At 45.9% G+C, this 23,014-nt stretch overlaps 1 protein-coding gene across 1 annotated transcript in view; it reads left to right on the top strand.

The window, feature by feature from the left end:
* Nucleotides 1-23,014, top strand: part of grin3ba (glutamate receptor, ionotropic, N-methyl-D-aspartate 3Ba) — a gene marked incomplete at its 5' end in the record, with an annotated part of 148,962 nt that overhangs the window by 61,930 nt on the left and 64,018 nt on the right. The window contains one exon of the mRNA XM_083633409.1: nucleotides 19,735-20,435. Coding sequence (XP_083489535.1) covers nucleotides 19,735-20,435 — 701 coding nt within the window. The remainder of the gene's footprint in view (nucleotides 1-19,734; nucleotides 20,436-23,014) is intronic.

Raw genomic sequence — 23,014 nt, forward strand, 5'->3', positions numbered from 1 at the left:
ATACCCTGTCTTTACAGCCTGCTTCTCTACATATACCCTGTCTTTACAGCCTGCTTCCATATACCCTGTCTTTACAGCCTGCTTCTCTACATATACCCTGTCTTTACAGCCTGCTTCCGTACATATACCCTGTCTTTACAGCCTGCTTCCCTACAAGATGTCCAGATTGAAAATAGCATTCTGCAGCCAGCTGAAATTGACTCTAGGCCTCTTTGACCCTGAGATCAATGTAAGGGTGTGCGTGAAGTGTTGGTACTCCTGCCTTTCCCTGGAGGAAAAACATCTGAACCTGTCAAAATATGAAGGTTTAATAAAAGATCAGGAGACATATTTTTCTCATAAGAGCCATACTGTGGTTTGAAATATGTGGGTGCCAAACGCAGTGTTTATGTTCCACATGATTTAGGCTCCACTGAAAAATGCACGATGCATTATCATAATGTTGCAGCTTATAGGAGAAATGCCAGAAGCAAGTTCACTGGTTTGAATCCCCAGAATGGCTGAGGACACGTGGGCATGCAAAGTGAATGCAAACACTTTCCCCATCTCTCATAAATAGATAGTGCCACTGTGGTGTGTCCTTGAGCAAGGCACTTAAACCCCACGACTACTCCTATGGAGTTGCTCAGTGGTCATGGTCAGAGGAATGCGGTTGCACTGCGCAACTCTCAGGTGTGAAGGTATGTAAATGCCTGAATGTCAAGCAGTTCATCGCTGGGAGGAACATGCGTGCTCAGCATGCACAGCAAATCATCCCTGGATACATAAAAGGTTTAAAAATAGATACTACAATGGCAGGTAAATCTGCTGCATGCATCTCGCATTAGCAGAGCAGCAGCAAACAGAATATTATGACGCTGATCAACACTGGTGCAGAGTTTACTAGCAGAGCAAGGTCACGATGGGCCCCCACGCACCATTTGTTTTGTGGGCCTCTTGCCTGTGACTGAACAGCCAGAGCTATTTTAAGGAAGGAGGAGCCAGTATTTACTGTTAGAAGGTCCCTCTGTGGCGCCCCAGCACCATTCAGTCACACTGCCTGCACTCCCTGTATCTGTGTCCCTGTCCCTCATATTCAAATACAGAGCGCATCATGTGTACCTTTGACTGAAGAACACCCAAAGCGGATGCTGAGTAGAAGTCGAATTTTCACAGCCAATCACCCGATGGTGGGTGGGGGGCGGGGGGCAGGGGGGGGAGCAACAGAGTGCACCAGAAGCTACATCCATTCTGGTAAACAACAATTTTCTCAGCGAAGGTGCTAACATGCCTCATGATTCATAATAATAACCTGAAATGTGCCTCACGTCCATGGAATCATTTTCAAAGAGCATTTATTTTCCCTTCAAATGGTTGACTTTCCATTTTGGAATGAAACTGGTCATCTTTCTGCTTCTTTGTGAAGTGGCTGCAGGCTCACTGTGTATATTTAATAAGGTGCTATGGGAGGAGGGCGGGGCCAGAACGCCTCAAATATGCCCCAAATCCCCTCAGCTCAAATGACCTCTCAATTGATTGGAACACACAGTCATATTAAAGAGCCACTTCTGGCCGGCGCAGCGCAGCGCCCCGTTTCTCATCCATATTAGCCCACATTCAGATTAGAGTCTAATAGCCTTTTTGTTCACCCTCCCTCTCTCTCTCTCTATCTCTCACTCTCCCTTTCTCTCTCCCCCTATCTCTCTCACTCTCCCTTTCTCTCTCCCTCTCCCCCTCCCTCTCCCCTTCTCTGTCTCTCACTCTCTCCCTCTCTCTCTCCCCCCCCTCTGTCTCTCTCTCCTCCCCCTCTCTCTCACTCTCTCCCTCTCTCTCTCCCCCCCCTCTGTCTCTCTCTCCTCCCTCTCTCTCTCTCTCTCTCTCTCTCTCTCTCGCTCCCAAATTCTTCCCTCTTCTCTAATTAGGCCCTTTCATGCTCATTCTTGCTCTCTTAATCTTTCTCTCCTACGCACATATTCTTTTCTCACTTTCTCCAACTCTCACCACTGAATCACTTTTCACTTTCCTTCTCCCTCGCTCCACCCCCGCCCTCTCTCCACCCCCGCCCTCTCTCCACCTCCACCCTCTCTCCACCCCCACCCTCTCTCCACCCCCACCCTCTCTCCACCCCCGCCCTCTCTCCACCCCCACTCTCTCTCCACCCCCACTCTCTCTCCACCCCCGCTCTCTCTCCACCCCCACTCTCTCTCCACCCCCACTCTCTCTCCACCCCCGCCCTCTCTCCACCCCCACTCTCTCTCCACCCCCACTCTCTCTCCACCCCCACTCTCTCTCCACCCCCACTCTCTCTCCACCCCCACTCTCTCTCCACCCCCACTCTCTCTCCACCCCCGCTCTCTCTCCACCCCCGCCCTCTCTCCACCCCCACCCTCTCTCCACCCCCGCCCGCTCTCCACCCCCGCCCTCTCTCCACCCCCGCCCTCTCTCCACCCCCGCCCTCTCTCCACCCCCACCCTCTCTCCACCTCCACCCTCTCTCCACCCCCGCCCTCTCTCCACCCCCGCCCTCTCTCCACCCCCACCCGCTCTCCACCCCCGCCCTCTCTCCACCCCCACCCTCTCTCCACCCCCACCCTCTCTCCACCCCCACCCTCTCTCCCTCTCTGACTTCCTCTCCCTCCCTTCCTCCCTCTCTCTCTCCCAGTCTCCTTCCACCTCTCCGTCATCTCTCCCTTATAGAGATGGATGAATGGGGATATCAGGGACTCTGGGTGGAGAGCTGAGCTGAATCAAGGCAGGTCATTTACTCACCGCCAGCCTATCCATCCATAACCCCCCCCCCCCCCCCCCACACACACACACACACACACATCCTTAATTCCACAGTAACTCTCACACAATCTCGCACAAACAAACAAACAAACACACACACACACACACCACACACACACACACACACACACACACACACACACACAGCCCCAAAATGACTTCCATCTCTCCAGGTATATTATTTCACTCTTGGGAAGTCTAGTGTGCGTTTCAGTATTCAATATGACCAGAGTAGAGGGACCTTTTCCATTAGGAAGTTGTTCATACACACACCCAAGCGCACACACTCAAGAAAACAAACATGAACACACACACACACACACACACACACACACACAAACATACACACTCACACCCTAAGTCTAATAAATATAATAAACAAATGTAAAGAATACAGCTCTAGACAGCTCATTACTGGAGTGGTGTGCTTTCAGTATTGGGGTGTTATGAATGAATAAATGTTCCCGCCTGTTTGCGGCTGCGCACCCCGTGGGGTGGCTGTTAATGACATCATACAGTAGCACTCTGCATCCATACTTGGGGCCTGGTTGGTATTACTCTACTGAATAATGTTGTCATCTCAACGGTCCACCTGCCCGGCGCTGGTGGAATTACATCCCAGCATGAGGCTATTTTCTACCTTGAGTGCCTCTGCGGCGGCACAGAACACCCAAAACAGCTTATTTTACCCCCAACGTGATGGCATGATTACCGCAAATGGTCGACGCCACCTCCAGTGGGTTAGCGAGGGAGGGAGGGAGCCAGACAGTGGTGGGGTGCAAAGAGAGAGAGAGAGAGAGAGAGAGAGAGACAGATTTATGATCTATAAGAATATGGGCTGATGATGAGCGAAAGGTGTTTGAGAAAGCGTGGCCGTGCGTTCCCGCCGCCTCGTGTCTCCATTATTGACAGATGTGCGGCGTAATCACAACACAGCGTGTAGCCGCTACAGTGCAGGGAAGGGATGCGTCGCAGGAGCAAATGCGATTACAGCGGCAATCATAACTCAGATTAGCCTTCTTCTGCACCTCTCTCCAGCGCTCAACGCGCAGATCAATCACCATCACATTCACTCTATCGCCTCCTATCAGCCACCAGGCCGCACCACCGGGACAAATATTCTTCTCTCTGGCAGAGAGAACAACATTGTCTATAAAGCAAGGACAACAATCGCTCTCTTTAATAAATAACGGCAGCTATTGTGATCATAAATAGTGAGCGGGCTGGAGGCTGTTTGTAGGGGGGGAGGATGATACATGAAGTCATTCAGCAGATCTGGGCTGTGGGCTTTGATCAAAGGAAGCCCTGACAACAGAGTGCTGAGATGACAGCCTTCACCAGCGCTACGGCTGCACTCAGCACTAACATTGGCTGACTAGAGACCTGACTAACCAGTACAGAGCAGCACATTTAGGCCCCGGCGGTTCCCTACACTATCTGATTATTATTGATGACATCAGGACTTTTCCCGGCCTTTGGAGGCTCATTAAGTCAGAATGAAGTCAATTGAAGGCATACACACTCGCTCGCTGAATTACTTCATTTACTCAGCACTACTTTTTCATATGACAGTCTAGCGGGGGAAGAATTTGCATATACTCCGATATGCACATGCATTCTAGTTAGGACCATTCCCTCTGGATCATCATTTGATTAAACTAAGTGACTTAAAATCGTGTCGCAAAAAAAATCCTGCACGGTTGATGTACAATGCCCGAAGCCCTCGAGTATGTGATCAGCGCGCGTGTGTGTGTGTGCGTGTGTGTGTGTGTGTGTGTGTGTGTGTGTGTGTGTGCGTGTGCGTGCGTGCGTGCGTGCATGCGCGTGCACGAGCAAGGCCCTTCCATTCTCTCAATTCCACAGTAACCCGCAGTGCTCCAGGGGGAAAAACGCTGATGTGCTCTGCTTCTTGATCATTCAAATTAAATTTGGAGCCATGCTGAGAACAATATTCCATCAAATGGTTTGTAAATCACAGACTTTCACACACACACACACACACACACACATGCACGCGCACACGCACACACATGCAAACTTAAACGTAGACAATACTCTTGAAACCGCATTTACACTCATGGATGGACACAGATATATCTTTGTGCACACATGCACGCAAGCACACAAACACATCCACCTCGCTACAGTTGGTTTGATGCCGATGCACAAAATGCACAAATCCCATCTTCTCCCTGCCTCTTCTCCCATTCGGGATGATTCCCATAAAGAAAGTGGGAGCCTGGAGGGAAAAAGAGCAGACGCGACCCGTCATGACATCGCTACGATCCCTCAGGACTACAATGCTCTCTGTTTTACAATCCTCCCCCTACCGAAGACACTAACAAGGCCCTTACGTTTAATGGACTCAACTCGTTTTTATCTCACACACACACACACACACACACACACACATCTCCGGCCACCACCATCCTGTCACAGCCACACATCTCCAGCATGCAGCTGTAACGGCATTGTGTTTGATCGTAATTGCCGCAACCCATGTTAAGGGCTTGCCCCGGGGTGGATTCGAACAGCCGACCTTCGGCTTACGAGGCGGACACGCTAACCACTGCACCAAGAGAGCTAGCTCCCCTTGGCAGAGCTGATTAAGGTGCCTTTATACTGGGGGTTTAAGCAACTTACTCGCTACCACTCGGGACTCACGAGGACTCAACATTCATTCGGTTACACAGCCACCACCATCCTGTCACAGCCACAGCTGAGCAAAGCTAGCGAGCATTCAACTCTGATCAAGCCTAACTCAGAGTGAGCTTTACACATCTGGCCTGCTGGTTCATAGTGACTCTGATCAAGCCTAACTCAGAGTGAGCTTTACACATCTGGCCTGCTGCTTCATAGTGACTCTGATCAAGCCTAACTCAGAGTGAGCTTTACACATCTGGCCTGCTGGTTCATAGTGACTCTGATCAAGCCTAACTCAGAGTGAGCTTTACACATCTGGCCTGCTGGTTCATAGTGACTCTGATCAAGCCTAAGGCTTGGTTCACACCGACGACCCAAGCCTTGCCTATGCCTTGCCTTTACCCACGCTTTTTAATAGGCGTCCGTTTTAGTCAACGAGTCTGTGTACACCGGCCGCCTGAGCGTGAACCCTGCGTGTACCCACGCCTTGCCTGTGCCTTGCCGATTTTATCGAATAGGCGTGAGTTCTATTTTGAAGCCGACAAGGCGCGTGCAGGCAGGCTTCTTCTGTCAAGCCATGAAAGAAAAACGCACAATATCCGTCGGAAATGGCAAAATCAACTGAATTTCAAAATAAAATTGAGTTACTACAACATGTTGAGCAGAGAGACAGAGAGATTGACGGGTGGCTATCACGTGGGGCTTTCTCCCCGTCGGCAAACAAATCTTCATGAGAGAGAATAGCGACCGAAGAAGCAAGATGGACAATGTTGTTGTGCCAGCACATATTCTTGCAAGATCACCTCTCTAAAATGTCCGACTATACTGCCCTACAAATCATAACCGCAGTAACTACGCCAACACTGAAACTGAGAAAAATGGCTTTAAAGTTTTTTGACTGTCCAGCCAAATGAGATATAGGTTGAAAAGTGGCAATGCGCTTATTAAATATGTATACGTTAAAGTATTTTTTGGGGGCAAAACAATTATCAATTACTTGACCTATGACCCCAGAAATGTAGATACGGCACTCTGTCTGTGTATTACCTTAAACAGATGTGTAGGTAGTACAAGGGAAAAGCGCAGTAACTACAATCTAATGTGCTTCTCCTGTCTTGTTTTTCATGAGACAAATGTAATCGGTTTTGATTTCGATACCACATCATATCTATATTTAATTGTTTTATTGTTTACATGTTTAAAACATTTAAATGGATGAGTAACAGATAAATTCAGGGAATCCTGAAGTCAGTTGATGTAATCTTCACCACTGGTGTTGCTTTTTGGTCATCATTCTGACACAATTAATGAGCACAGTTGTTTTATCATCTTAATTTAGAACAGGTTTTCTTTAGAAATCAGATCAGCTTTTCAGATTGATAATTCATACAAGAACATATACAGTATATTACATAGCATATTACAATTATTTTGAATAAAATGAATTACAGACTGAGTCTGAATGCTGATAATTTATGCAGCAATTAAAAATATTGTCCTGATGAGCTAGGTAGTGATACCAAACAATTATCACTATCTACAGCCAGATTAACACTTCCCAGTGGAGAACACAATTCCCTTCTTTATTGGATGATCTCTTGTGGATTATTAGCTAGGAATACAGCATTTACGATTTTAAAGACACTGAAGACTCATTCATTAACAATTTGGACAGCTGTCAGTGCGCTCTCATATTTGGAATTGACTGGATTAGCTAAACAGATTGTGCCATTATGAGTGATTGATATGTTGGGCTTTGTTATGGAAAGAGCGGGAAAATTGCAGTAACTACAAAATCCAACCAAAAACCAGTCTGAACCGCAGTAACTACACCTCAAAGTGTAGTTACTGCGTTTATCTCTGTTTAAGTCCAGCTGAAGCTCTGTGAAAGCAAATCAAACTGCAGTAAGTGTAGTTACTGCAGTTTTGTCTGGTTTTTGGTTGGATTTCGTAGTTACTGCAACTTTTATACTCTGTTTTCTCAAATATAGAGCAAGACTGAACTTAGAAAATTTGTCACATGATAAAACAGATATCTAAAAGTTCAATTTCAATAATAACTCAATTTTGACCAAAATTGTAGTTACTGCGGTTTTGATTTGGAGGGCAGTATAGTCAGACCTGGTTATACATATCCAGCATCAATAGAACATTAAATATATCCGATTTATTTTACCTAGAGGCTACCCATGACAATTCTGGACAACACGTGAAAAAATACAGTCGGGAGAGAGGAGAGGCGCTTGTGACTCGGCTCCAGGTTCGGCGTGCAAAAGGCGTGCGGTGTGATCACAAAAGCGTGTAACAGGTTCACGCCCAGCTCGGCGTAGGCGTGGGTTGAGGCAAGGCAAGGCGTAGGTTGTCTGTGTGAACGAAGCGTAACTCAGAGTGAGCTTTACACATCTGGCCTGCTGGTTCATAGTGACTCTGATCAAGCCTAACTCAGAGTGAGCTTTACACATCTGGCCTGCTGGTTCATAGTGACTCTGATCAAACCTAACTCAGAGTGAGCTTTACACATCTCGCCTGCTGGTTAATAGTGACTCTGATCAAGCCTAACTCAGAGTGAGCTTTACACATCTGGCCTGCTGGTTCATAGTGACTCTGATCAAGCCTAACTCAGAGTGAGCTTTACACATCTGGCCTGCTGGTTCATAGTGACTCTGATCAAACCTAACTCAGAGTGAGCTTTACACATCTCGCCTGCTGGTTAATAGTGACTCTGATCAAGCCTAACTCAGAGTGAGCTTTACACATCTGGCCTGCTGGTTCATAGTGACTCTGATCAAACCTAACTCAGAGTGAGCTTTACACATCTGGCCTGCTGGTTCATAGTGACTCTGATCAAGCCTAACTCAGAGTGAGCTTTACACATCTGGCCTGCTGGTTCATAGTGACTCTGATCAAACCTAACTCAGAGTGAGCTTTACACATCTGGCCTGCTGGTTCATAGTGACTCTGATCAAGCCTAACTCAGAGTGAGCTTTACACATCTGGCCTGCTGGTTCATAGTGACTCTGATCAAGCCTAACTCAGAGTGAGCTTTACACATCTGGGGCCGGTTGCACCAACTGGTCTTAACTATGCCTGGTCGTAACTCCTACGTCGGTCTTAGTTAAGACCATGGACTTACGCCTGTTGCACCAACACGGCTTACTCTGGTCTTAACTACGCTGGTCATAGCAATGCGCGTTCATGTGAATTGTCGGGGAATGCCCTCTGATTGGCCCACATGTGCCTCGCGCCGTCACCCACTACTGTATGTGCGTCACTACACCCTCCCTCCTCCCACCCCCCTCCTCCTGTGGAAGCCCCGGGGGAAAATGGCGGCGGCGATTAGTGTCAGGGAGTCTGAATGAAATTGAATGTAACGTTCCCAATTCTATGTATTAAATTCTAAAAGAATTAACGCCAACATTTGGGAAGGCTAAGCCACACAAGTAGTTAGTTATAATCTAACGTCGTGCTTTCAAAGACGGCGAACTGGCGATGTTACGACGATGACGGTCAAAAAGGTCTCCGCGGAGATCTCTGTTACAGGCAGGCTCTACGCCTCCTCCTGACGAGGCGTAGGAGTTACGCCTGGTCTTAGTGAAAATAAGGCTTAAGTCGTCTTGGTGCAACCGGCGTAGCTGTAGGTCGTAAAGTTACGACCAACTTAGCTTAAGACCAGTGTAAGACCAGTTGGTGCAACCGGCCCCTGGCCTGCTGGTTCATAGTGACTCTGATCAAGCCTAACTCAGAGTGAGCTTTACACATCTGGCCTGCTGGTTCATAGTGACTCTGATCAAGCCTAACTCAGAGGGAGCTTTACACATCTCGCCTGCTGGTTCATAATGCCCCCCCCCCCTCCCCCTCCCCCGGGCCACAATCAGCTCGTTCTCCGCTCGATCGCTGTGTGGCAGATGTGGGCGTCGTCGGCATGGAGTAAGGGTATTTGCATATGTAATTTAGTGGTGGTGACAATCACAAAGACAGAGCAGCACCTCCATCAACTGTTAAGTGTGAAATACGATTGAGTCGCTGTTCCACTGTGTGGCCAGTCCTGTGGCCGGGCCTAATAGTGTGTATCTTATTAAGCTTATCACTCTGTTTCTCTCCGCCAACAGAACTGTTCTGCTTAGATAACCACAGTCATTTACTGATCGCTTCACAGCTGTATTCACTCTGGATGTGTGTGTGTGTGTGTGTGTGCGTGTGCGTGCGTGCGTGCGTGCGTGCGTGTGTGTGTGTGTGTGTGTGTGCGTGTGCATGCATGACATAGCTTTCATGTGTTGCAATTTAGTGCGTGTGTGTGGATGTGTGTGTCTGGATGTGAGCTTAACTCCGCTCCCCAGCAGCATGGCTGAGTGAGATTAAAGTCACCCATACTGTATGACACTTAGCGTCAGGAGACGTAAGGAAAATTAGGAGGAAAATTAAACAATGCTATTTGCATACAATTACACAACAGCGTGGCAAACTGCTCAGTTAGCCGCCGTCTGGTCACTCAGGAGCATTGCTTCATTAACTCTGCCTTATTCATTCAATCACTGCTGTTTATTTGGACAGGGAGAAAAACAGTGGGAATAAATGAGACACATTCAACAGTTTTTTATTCATATGATGGAGCCAATTCAATTATTATATCATCTTAGTCGTTTCTGTTTTATGCCTTTGAGAGGAACCTGGTTCTGCGCTGCAGGTTGACTCAAAACGCTCTTGGATTTAGATTATTTTAAGCACGTGCGTGCCGGCGCACGTCTACACTGACATTTTGCTCTGACATTCAGGTGACGATACGCTTTAGGTTTTCATCTCGCCGGTTTGAAAAAACCCGACTTGCACCCCGCTGAGGAAATCTTTCCCCCGTCTCTCTCTCTCTCTCTCTCTCTCACCAACACGTGCTGCGCACACCACCATCCACACTCTCCCTCCCTCCCTCCATCACTCATTCACTCACTCACTCACTCACTCACTCACTCACTCACTCACTCAAAGTTTCTGACTTTCCCCACGACACACATTCACATGCAAACCCACAGTCTATTTTCCCTACTCACAAACACACAAATATTACACCACCCATCCATCTTTCTCCTCCTCTCTCCTCATGCATAGATTCACATGCACACACCACCAATCTCTCTCTCTCCCTCCCCCTCTCTCTCCCCCTCTCTCTCTCTCTCTCTCTCTCTCTCTCCCTCTCTCTCTCCCTCTCTCTCTCTCCCTCTCTCTCTCTCTCTCTCTCTCCCTCTCTCTCTCTCTCTCCCTCCCTCTCCATCCTCTCTTCCGCTGAAATACGGGCAGCTCACCTGGTGACAGCGCTGGTGAAATATTAATGTGTTCAGCGAAGCGGTGTTGGTTGGAGTGCTGGCCTGACCGTGAGCTTTGTGTTTGGACAGAGGAAATAGCCGGGCAGGGGGTTCAGAGGCAGCGTTCCAAACTCTGTGATGTTTACAGTGAAGGCACATGCCCTGGCTTTCTTGACTGATGCTTTTTTCTCAATGCAAATCATTCATGACGGCAATGTGGAGGCCATCCGGGGCCACTGTGGACTCTGACAATGAGTCCAGCAAGCTGCAGCGCATCAGAGAGATCCCTCGCCTCAAGCTGTGGAGAGGAAGACGAGAGAGATCTGCGTTGCAGAACAGAGGCTACAGCTCACATCTTAGGGCTCTGTTGAGCCACCTCGCCCCTCCATCAGCCCCCACAAACACACTCCTTCTCACAGAGCCTGCTGGTAGGTTAGGTTAGGCTGCAGAATAGATTTTTCTTCTTGTTTTCTTGTCTTTCTTGCTGTGCTTATTTTGTAGAATTTCTCAAGGCTGAGGGTTTGCCACTGGTATAGGTTAGGTTAGGTCCCAGACGAGATGTCCGCCTACCAATCATCTGGGAACTTCTTGTCAAAAATAGTAGTTTGAACAACGTTGAGAACAGCCGCTAACAAACCTACTATCGTTTCAAGTTACCGGAAATGATGCTCTCCCCTATTATCCTCCACAATGAAACAAAATGGAGATACAGAGAATCACTCAGTGTAACACGAGAAAACTTTATAAAACATTCAAAATGGATGTCCCAAGCAGCGTTACATTATTTGATTCTGTTTTATTCGTTTACAAGCTCGCAACTTCTGCAGGTCACCGCCCCTTCTGCACGACAGCCCGCCCTAAAGACTCTGGATTGGTTGTGCGATGCAGTGTTTTTTTATTTTACTCTAGTTGCGCTCAGTTTTAACAACGAGAGCTGGGAGAAAGTTCTCAGGCTCTAGCTGAGCCACGCGGATAGAGACTGACAACTGAGTCTAGCTTAGGCTGTATAATAGCTAGATTGTCTGCCTTGCTAAAATCTGCTTGTGCCTACCCTGTGTTTTTCCTGATTTCTTTTCTTGCCATGCTTGTTTTATATAAGTTTTCAATTCTGTTTATTGATTGTGTTTAGTTAGCTCTACACATTCTCTGTAAAGTCCTCTGAGACATGCTTGTGAATTGGGGCTATACAAATAATCTTGACTTGAAACTGCAGGTACATGCTGTTTTTTGTGTGTGCAGAGATTTTTTTTTGGGGGGGGGGGTGGGTGGCATGCAGGGAGGGGGGGTACACATTCAGTTACGCCATCAAGTGCTGATGCTTTTCCTAAAGAAGCCTAAATAAGGAATGAGCTTAGTGAACTCTGAGGCTGCCTCTCTCTCTTTCTCTCTCTCTCCTGCTGTGATTCTCTGCTGCCCAAAGATCCCTCTGTGTTTAGTACTCAGACTTCGGGGTGTGTGTGTGTGTGTGTGTGTGTGTGTCTGTGTGTGTGTGTGTGTGTGTGTGTGTGTGTGTGTGTGTGTGTGTGTGTGTGTGTCTGTGTGTGTGTGTGTGTGTCAGTGTCTGCGTTGTGTGTTTTTGTATTTGTATGTCTTAAAGTGTGTGTGTTGTTTGCTTTTATCTGTTTCTGTCTCTGTATCTGCTTGTATCTGTGTGTGGTGCATGCGTGCATGCATGTGTGTGTGTGTGTGTGTGTGTGTGTGTGTGTGTGTGTGTGTGTGAGTGTGTGTGTGCGTGCGCGCGCGCGCGTGCGTGCGTGCGTGCAGCTTATTTGAAGATTTGAGAATCGACGGGCCAGTGCATCAAGCAGCAGTTTGTTTACTATGAGGTTGAGTTGAAGCAGATGTGTGAGCAGAGGTATGGATTTATATATGTGTTATATGTGTTATAGATGTGTGAGCAGAGGTATGGATTTATATATGTGTTATATGTGTTATAGATGTGTGAGCAGAGGTATGGATTTATATATGTGTTATAGATGTGTGAGCAGAGGTATGGATTTATATATGTTATATGTGTTATAGATGTGTGAGCAGAGGTATGGATTTATATATGTTATATGTGTTATAGATGTGTGAGCAGAGGTATGGATTTATATATGTGTTATATGTATTATAGATGTGTGAGCAGAGGTATGGATTTATATATGTGTTATAGATGTGTGAGCAGAGGTATGGATTTATATATGTTATAGATGTGTGAGCAGAGGTATGGATTTATATGTGTTATAGATGTGTGAGCAGAGGTATGGATTTATATGTGTTATAGATGTGTGAGCAGAGGTATGGATTTATATGTGTTATAGATGTGTGAGCAGAGGTATGGATTTATATGTGTTATAGATGTGTGAGCAGAGGTATGGATTTATATGTGTTATAGATGTGTGAGCAGAGGTATGGATTTATATGTGTTATAGATGTGTGAGCAGAGGTAGGGATTTATATATGTGTTATATGTGTTATAGATGTGTGAGCAGAGGTATGGATTTATATATGTGTTATAGATGTATGAGCAGAGGTATGGATTTACAGTATATATGTGTTATATGTGTTATAGATGTGTGAGCAGAGGTATGGATTTATATATGTGTTATAGATGTGTGAGCAGAGGTATGGATTTATATGTGTTATAGATGTGTGAGCAGAGGTATGGATTTATATATGTGTTATATGTGTTATAGATGTGTGAGCAGAGGTATGGATTTATATATGTGTTATATGTGTTATAGATGTGTGAGCAGAGGTAGGGATTTATATATGTGTTATATGTGTTATAGATGTGTGAGGAGAGGTATGGATTTATATATGTGTTATAGATGTGTGAGCAGAGGTATGGATTTATATATGTGTTATATGTGTTATAGATGTGTGAGCAGAGGTATGGATTTATGTGTTATAGATGTATGAGCAGAGGTATGGATTTATATATGTGTTATATGTGTTATAGATGTGTGAGCAGAGGTATGGATTTATATATGTGTTATAGATGTATGAGCAGAGGTATGGATTTATATATGTGTTATATGTGTTATAGATGTGTGAGCAGAGGTATGATTTTATCCTCGGAATAATGCTGACATTCTCTTTAGCTCCACTTATCTCATTTCCTCCCATGGAAGCCTTCTTATCCACGTTCTTACCCATGTAGCTTACCTGCGACCAGAAAGATAAGAGCATAGGCTATACAATTACACACACACACACGCACACACACACACACACACACACACACACACACACACACACACACACTAGATATGTATTTTTACATTACAAAAATGAAATGTTTATCTGCAATCAAAAATCACCTATTACATTCCATACCAGACCTGGATAAAAAAAAAGGCCTACTTTAGGAAAATATCGACCTGGTCTTGAGCAAACTTGGGAATCATCTAACCTGGACCCAGAAGGCCTCATGGTTAGCCTAGCCTAGCCAGACGGAGCCTGTCTGTCTCTAGTTGGTTCCTGCACACCTGAGAATAAAATAAGACCCTGGCATGACTTTACATTTAAGAACAAACTGCCAATAAAGACAAACCAATTGTCCAGGCAGCTATTCCTCTCATTTTGTCGAGACTAATAGCATCATAAAAGAAAATACTGCCCGCATTGCTCTAGAGATCAAAACTCTACTCAGGCCCTGTCAGCTCCAATAAAAAATGACATTCTCAATTCTAATGTCCGATAACTGCGGCAACAAAGTTGGACCCGACCCAAGGCGTAAAGCGCTGGACCTCGTAAACACAAACTCATGAATACAGCCCTACTGGACACCTCTCTCTCTCTCTCCCCCTCCCTTTCTCTGACACACACACACACACACACACACACACTCACTCACACACACACGCACACACACACAGAAGTGCGCATGCATAAACACACGCGCGCGCGTGCATTAAATCTGTTGGGTTATAGGGATGAACGTGGGATGCAGCCAGCTCATTTTGGCCGTGGCTCAGCTGGAGTGATGAAGGACTGGCAGGGATTTTCAGACAGTGCGGTGGTTCACGATGCTGCATGTCCTGCAAGTTTTCCTCAATATAACAAGTAGTTCCAGCAAAGCAATCTGTCGGTCAAGGCACATTCCAACCATGCCCATGTTTCCAGCACGCAGGGGCTTTGCTGTTATTGGGTATTGGGTGATCTGTCTTCCTTTATGCAGTTTTTATGCGGATTCATACTTTGAAATAAACTTTGCAGACAGTGCATCACTCACAGAAGAGACTGCCCCATTGGGTGTTATTGCTGCAATATATCACCGGAATTAATTGTGCTGAAACATGAGAATGCAGCCAAAAAAGCCACTGCTATGGTTATAGGCACTATAACCCCAGTGATGTCCTTTTTTTAAGGTTTCATGGGGGTTTTCTTTGGTAGTTCTCAGATTTGATTGCCTGCAAAATTACAGTAAGTTACAGTAAAAAGTCCCTCGCCATCTACCATTGTGGGCTATAAGTCATCTTATATCTCTCTACTGAATCATACCACTGTCTCCCACATCTGCCTCCTCTACTCACTCAAAGTTACTTTCATCAATAACAACAAACAACCCTTATTTTTATTTTATTATTCTATCGCTTGGAGTAATTCTACTGTTCTACTGTTCATTGTAATTCACTCTAGATAAAAGCGTCAGCTGAAAGCCTGAAATGTAAATTAAGTTGTAAAGGAAACTCTCCAATAGTGAAGCAAGTTAGCCATTGTTATCACTGCTACAGTGCTATAGAAATAATGAAATAATGCTGGTAGAAAGCAGCTGACACAGCTGTAGGACCTCCCACAGATGATCATTCTAACAGTTAATTTGGCAGTGATATATCTAGACAAAATCCTTTGCTGTTTATCTGGTTACAACCTATTTTCACTGGGGGTGTAATTAGGGGTCAAGCACTGCAGGTAACTATAGTTGACAAAATACTCCAAGGCTCCAAATAACCTATAGCTTAGAATTGTCCAAAGTCCGGCCTGGGGGCCAATTGCAGTCCGGGGACCGATCTTAAAGGCCGGGTTTACCGTGGGGAACATGAATATATATTAATTCTTAAAAAATCTTAAATTTTGAATCCGTTGAAATTTTTGAAATTGCTTGTTCACAGCCAGAGAAAAAAATAAATGAAAAAAAAAAAAAAAAAAAAAAAAAAATTGGGCCAGGTGACGCGTTTCGCGTCGAAACGCGTCACCTGGCCCATTTTTTTTTTTTTTTTTTTTTTTTTTATTTTTTTTTTCTCTGGCTGTGAACAAGCAATTTCAAAAATTTCAACGGATTCGAAATTTAAGATTTTTTAAGAATTAATATATATTCATGTTCCCCACGGTAAACCCGGCCTTTAAGTGGCCCTCGGCTTGTCTCTCAAAATACAGTATACTATATGTGGCCCTCCACACAGTATTGATTAATCAAGTAAGTTCAATTCACATTTTTTCCGCTCATCTAACGATGACAGCACTATCATACAGTTTGTAGACAAGCACCAAGCAGGAACAACTCAGGCAGAACTCGTGTTTTCCAACCCGATCTCCAAAAAAATTGTAAAATAGCAACGTTTGTGGACAAACGTTGGTATTTTACAATGTCGGCTAAGAAATTGTAAAATGGGAACGTATGCGTCTACAGCGGTGGGTGTGGTTTGGGCGTGTTTTACGGAGATTTTCTGTTTCTAACCCCTCCCCCTACTCTAATCCTAACCCTAAAATCTCAGAACGTTACTATTTTACAATTTTCGAGCCGAAATTGTAAAATAGCAACGTTGGTCCATATCGTTGGTATTATACAATTTTCTGTGAGACTGTGTTGGTGTTTTCAGATGGTAAACAAAATCCTTAGAGTACTATGTGATTTATTTTTATTTGTATATAACAGAAACAGCTGGCCCCCCGGTATTTTCATATTATCTAATCTCGCCCCCATTCAAAAAACTTTGGACACCCCTAAGCCTTAGACGATCTCATTACTTAGTAGTAAGTAGTAGTAGTAGTAGTAGTAGTACTTACTAGTAACCTAATGATTAATTCATAGTTTTACCATGCAAAAGATTGTGGGTTCAAATCCCATCTTTAACACTACGGTAGTTCTTCCCAGGAAAATAAAAGGATTGTGATTCTGATTCTGATTCACAACACGTCATTTTCATCGGTGTCTTTCTACCTTCTACGGTATAATGTTTTGTTTGTCTGTCTTTTCAAGAGAGTGTTTGGCAGGACCGGCCACTCACAATGTTCTCCTTTCACTCCCACACCTCTGGTCACCTTCAGACTCGCCCAACCTCACCCAGACTTCCTTCCTTCCTCACCCTTTCTTCCTCCTCACCCAGGTTCACTCATCCTTACGGCCTTCCTCCGTCCCTTCCTGGCCCAGCCTCACCCAGTCTCCCTCCTGTCTTCTGCCTTGCTATCTTCCTTCAGTCCTTCCTTCCTCACCCTTCCGTCCTTCTCACCCAGTCTCCCTCCCATCTACCTTGTGCTTGGATCCCTCAATTGCCACTTGCAGCTACATGTATATAATTGATTATAATAGTTTTTTTTTCACATGACCCTGAGTGATTTTCTAATATGTAGTTTGTTTTGATAGCTTCAGCCTTCATTTAGCATTCATGTGTACTTCATTCAGCCTGGCTTTCATTGGCGAATTACTGCAAGTACCCACCTGAATGAATGTAGCCTACTATGTTTTTCATGATCTTAAGGCCATTTTGATCTAGACGCGTTTGCTTGAAATTTGTTCTTTAGACGAATATGAATAGTGAAGTTGTATGAAGTTCTTTCTGACGCCTTTGCCTTTCCATCAAGGCAAAGGGCGGCTAAGAATCTAAAATGGAAGATTAGCTGAGACTTATCTCAGCTAATTAGAGCATTCCATCAAAATCTTCAAGGCTCTGTGATAATCTTCTACAGGCCAACTTCACATCCTTTGAGGCCTGACAACCAGTACAGGATGCTGACACGTTTAAAACACGCACGCCATCTCTTCCATTCCTGACAGTAGTCTGCTGAATATACTCTGCTCACACCTGTAGTATAGGCGTGATTTCTAACCCCACATAGGATAAGCAATAACCACGCCCTGTGGCGCCGGGATTGGCCGGGAGCATTGAAGCTTGGGACTAAAGCACCTGCGGTTTTTCATCTTTTAAAATAAAGATGTTTAAAAAACTATTGCTTGTTACATTTTCAGTGCTGTACCTTTTCTCTGGGTAAGAATTGAGCTTGAAATTAACGATATGATACATTATATTATATGAGCTATGAACGTGAACACAACACCGTTTATATTATTGCATGTTTTTGTAGATTGTGTACATTGTGTAGATTACAATTATTATGCTTATTATTATTATTACTATGCTAAGGAAGGTAGGTGACCATAATTAATTTCAATGTCCGCTCTCGAAATCGCTGTCCGTTCTCAAGAGCTATTCAGTTGGTTCATGAAATCGCTGGGCTGCGTGCCCTCCAGTGTTGCTCCTGGCCAATCCCGGCGCCACAGGGCGTGGTTATTGCTTATCCTATGTGGGGTTAGAAATCACGCGTAGTATAGGCACCTCCTCATTTAAATTCCTCTGTTCCACCCCCCTGATGTCTCCCCAACATCCCCCAACCACATCCCCGGTCCCCCCATCGAGTTCAAATGAAGAAATCTAACTCCGCTTGCCACCCCACCAAGACACCTAGCCTTCCACAGGAGGACAAATATATGTGTGGTATTAATTAATTCATGTCTCTGCAGACTCTTTCTTCCTCTTAGGGACTCAAGGATTTTCTGCATAGGGCTGCTCTGTTTACTTTGTACTCCCGGGTGGGACATTTCCATTTGAATGGTGCCTACGTGTGTGGGATGCAGTTGGTTGGTTGCGTGCATTTTGATACCTCATCTCCATCAGAGAGAGAGAGAGAGAGAGAGAGAGAGAGAGAGAGAGAGAGAGAGAGAGAGAGAGAGAGAGAGTGTGTGTGTGTGTGTGTGTGTGTGCATAGATACTGTCAAATTCAGGTTTATTGCCTAGTACGTTTTCAAGAAGCCTTGGGATGAAATATAGAAAAAAAAAAACATACTGCTAGTCAAAAAAGTCAAGAAACATAAAGTATACAAAATATGAAAAATTACAATAAAAATAGTTATACATAAATATAAATAGTGAAATGGAAAAAGCTGCACAGTTTGTGCAGGAATGTACAAAATATTGACCAGAGAATGTGCAAAGGTTAACATGAAGTATATCAAATGCCTCTGCATGTTTGTAAAGATGTTGCAAAGTGTATGTGTGACTTGCAGAGTGTACCAGAAGGTATCTGTGTGCATAGTACAGTATGTAGCGCAGCCTATCATCTCAGTTTCATGAGGCGGGCCGCTCCAAAGCAAATCTTAAGTCATGTTAAACTCAACTTTGAACTGTCTTTTATATACATACTGTAAGCAGTATCGCCCCCAAGCCTTGCCTGGAGCATGGTCAAGATGCAAAATGGATAGAAGTCCCATAGGAAGTGAGGGAAAATCCATCTGTGAGCTGCGTTCAAGGACAACTAGTGTTATCCATTTTGGAACAGTATGAAACAAGCCAGTGTTTTCAGTGGGGTTTGGAAATGCTAGCTTCTGGATGAACTGTGGATGCCACTGTTCTCTTGCCAAACCTACTGTGATGTTGCAGATTAGATTGAATCAGTGTGGCTCTTCGCATTCAGAGGGGAGGATAATGAACGAATGTGAGTGATTGGTTCTGATCAGTGTCTGGCTGAATTACTGCAGCAACTGGGCTTGTTTTGCCAGCATCACGGTCCTCATTAAAAATGTGTTCTTATGTGATTTTATGTGCATTATTCAACCTCCCTGAGGTGTTGGGGCTTGGCCATATCTATTAATCTCTGTTCTGTTCTCTCCTCCTTTTCCCCCTCCACCCTTTCGTCTACTCTTTCTTGTTCTCTCCTCCCTGATTTCCCTTCTGTCTTTCCCATCTGTCTTGTCCCCCCACACACACCCCTCTTTCCTCTGTTCCTCCTCTCCCCCCCCCCATCTACCGCTCTGTCCTGTATGGCAGAACCGTTTCCACCTGCAGATGTCGGCCCGCGTGCCGCCGTCGGCCCTGGGAGGTCTGCTGCTCTCGGTCCTGCGGGGGGGAGACGGCGAGCGGGACAGGGGCGGCCGGGGGGAGGGCGGCTGGGGAGGAGCGGCTGTGATCTGCCCCGGCTGGGAGGAGGGGGGCGAGGGCTTGCTGTCCCACCTGCAGACGCACAGCGGTTCCGCCTGGCGTCTGTGGGACATCGTCAACCTCACCCGCCCCTCGGGGGGTGGGGAGAGAACGGGCGAGGCCAGCGAGGAGACGAGGGAGGACCAGAGGGAAGAGGAGGCGCTGACCGTCCTCTCTGCCCGCTTCCTGCGCTCCCCCTCTCCCATCTCCTCCGTTCTCCTGCTGGGCTCCGACCCCGAGTGTCTCTCGTCCGTCCTGCGGGCCGCTCAGCGCCTCGCGCCCTCGCTGCCGGCGCTGCAGTGGATCATGGGCTACCCCTTGTCTCCGGACTCGCTGCACACGCTGGGAGGTCCCCTGGGCCTGTTGGCCTACGGGGAGGTCGGCCGCAAGCCCATCAGCTTCTACATCCGGGATGCCTTGCAGCTGATTGGCCGAGCGGTCACCGCGGCGACCATGGTGAGGCCAGACCTGGCGCTGATCCAGAACATGGTGAATTGTTACGACAAACCAAACCGACACGAGCTGCCCTCCTCAGGACAGTACCTGGCCAGGTAGACACACAAACACACACTCACACACCAGATAACAAGGAATGATAATAATATTGGCACGTTTATTTGTATAGCACATTTCATACACAGAGGCCATTCAAAGTACTTTACATAAAATAGATCAAAAGAAAAGAGCCTAGAGAAATAAGATTAAGAAAAAGGTGTTAGAAAGCAAAATAATAAACACATCACAATCACAGTGCAATTTGATTTGCTGCTAATAATTGCATCCAAATTGCACTGTGATTTCATTGTTTATTATTTTGCTTTGTAACACTTTTTTCTTAATAGTCTTATTTTTTTCTTATTTATTTTCTTTTTATCTATTTTATGTAAAGCACTTTGAATTGCCCCTGTGTATGAAATGTGCTATACAAAAAAACTTGCCTTGCACTTTTTACCCCTAAAAGAAGAAATGTATCCCCCCTACTGTTGCTTGCTCGAGTTTTCCTCTTATTTCCAATCGCACTTTTGTTGTTGATAGTTTCTCACTTTTGCCCCTCCACAGGAAGGTCAGAGTGCATGCTCAGAGTATAGATCCGCCTCCACGGAGGTGGTAGAGAGGAAGTGTTTTGCTCAGTGATACTTCAGCAGGGCAGAAAGTGCCTGGGGCTTAAATCTCTTCCCAAAGTGACACACTGCTTTGGGGCAGGAGGATTAGCAGACTGCTCTGCACTTAATGCTCTCTGCTTGGTGCTTTGAAGCACGTTGGCGTAGACAAGGTCACAATAGTGGACACAACACACATCAACCATAATAAATACTGTGAATATCTGAGATGTCCGTAAAGTCGTTAGCTGGAGACACATTGGCACTTCAGGGAGGGGTTGCTGGCCTGGCTCCACTTGTGGTACTGTACACTGGTCGCTGCCCTTGTCCGTCCTCTGCACTCTGGGGGTGGTGCCTTGTGAATAGCGCTGTCATACTGGGCGGTGGTTGGTTGGGGGGGGGGGAGGTCTTTATGGCATACAGATTCACACACGGCCACCAGAGAGTTTCATCTGTTTCTGTTTGCAGCAGCTGCTTCACTCCCTGCAGATCTTAAAAGGGCCTCTGACAGCTTTCCTGGGCACTGCCAAGGTGTGGCCAGTGATAGCACACACAGACACACACACACACACACACACACACACAGAGACACACACAGACACACAGTGCGTGCACACACATAAGTGCACACTGAAAGTGAAATATATATTAAACCATAAACATCCTCACGTAAAAACAGATTGAAGCCTAAATCCTCACTTTTATACACAGCTAAACCTCACATATCATTTACAACCCCTCTTAAGCCACATGTGGCTGATACTGGTTGATATACTAGAGTCCTTGCTGTAAACTCACTCCAAAGTTTAAATACCTCCATTTTCCCACATGACATGCAGACTTTTCAAAAGGATCAAATATTGTGCACCCGTCTTTTGTGGTCATACAGTACTGTGAGGGAAGGACTTTTGTGGTCATGCAGTACTGTGAGGGAAGGACTTTTGTGGTCATGCAGTACTGTGAGGGAAGGACTTTTGTGGTCATGCAGTACTGTGAGGGAAGGACTTTTGTGGTCATACAGTACTGTGAGGGAAGGACTTTTGTGGTCATGCAGTACTGTGAGGGAAGGACTTTTGTGGTCATGCAGTACTATGAGGGAAGGACTTTTGTGGTCATGCAGTACTATGAGGGAAGGACTTTTGTGGTCATGCAGTACTGTGAGGGAAGGACTTTTGTGGTCATGCAGTACTATGAGGGAAGGACTTTTGTGGTCATGCAGTACTGTGAGGGAAGGATTTGTGGTCTGAGCCCAGCCCAGAGCAGATATTGAGCACAAAGTGCCTGCCAGCCAGGATCATCATCAGCTACACCCAGAGAATCCTTCACATGGCTTCATTCCTTCTGCTATTCCGTTATAATAGAGCACATGGTCTACAGCAGTGGGGAAGGGGGACGATAGCAGCCAAAGTTGCGGAGACCCTAAGCGGACATGAGGGAAAAAGAAAATAGACAGGAGGGGGGAAATATATAGTAGGTGTGTGTGTGTGTGTGGGGGGGGGGGGGGGGGGGGGGTAATGTAGGGAGAGGAAAAAATATAGACTGAGGGGAAAACTGTAGGTGGAGAAAGAAAAGTCCATGGCCTCTATCTTCCGACAGGCGCTATCCCTAAATAGCGCTTTGCGCACTGTTTGCGCATGCCTTAAGGCACGGAAGATAGCGTTCCGCCTTGCGCCGTCCGCCGGGTGTTCTGCCGAGTTTTGTTCCCCCGCCGAGCAGCAAAACAAAACATCCCCACCTCACGGGAGCTACTTGTAATGATTTATACAGAAATGTAACTGATTCAAAGTGATATAATTGTCTGGTAGACGTGACCTCCCTGATTTCTAAGTTAAAACAGCCCCGAAATATGTTGGGGATGCAATTCTCGGCGGGCATGCGGAAACGTTCACGGCACCTGTCACAAGCGCAAATTAGAGCCGTGCCAATTCTGCCAAAAATCATCTGCGCCCCAAAATGCCTGCGCAAACGGGATTTGGGCGGTCTTAACTACCAGAATTATTCACAGGCGTGGCCAGGCAAGGCTGGGCATT

The sequence above is a fragment of the Poromitra crassiceps genome (assembly GCF_964638095.1).
Source record: "Poromitra crassiceps genome assembly, chromosome: 3".
Lineage (NCBI taxonomy): Eukaryota > Metazoa > Chordata > Actinopteri > Beryciformes > Melamphaidae > Poromitra > Poromitra crassiceps.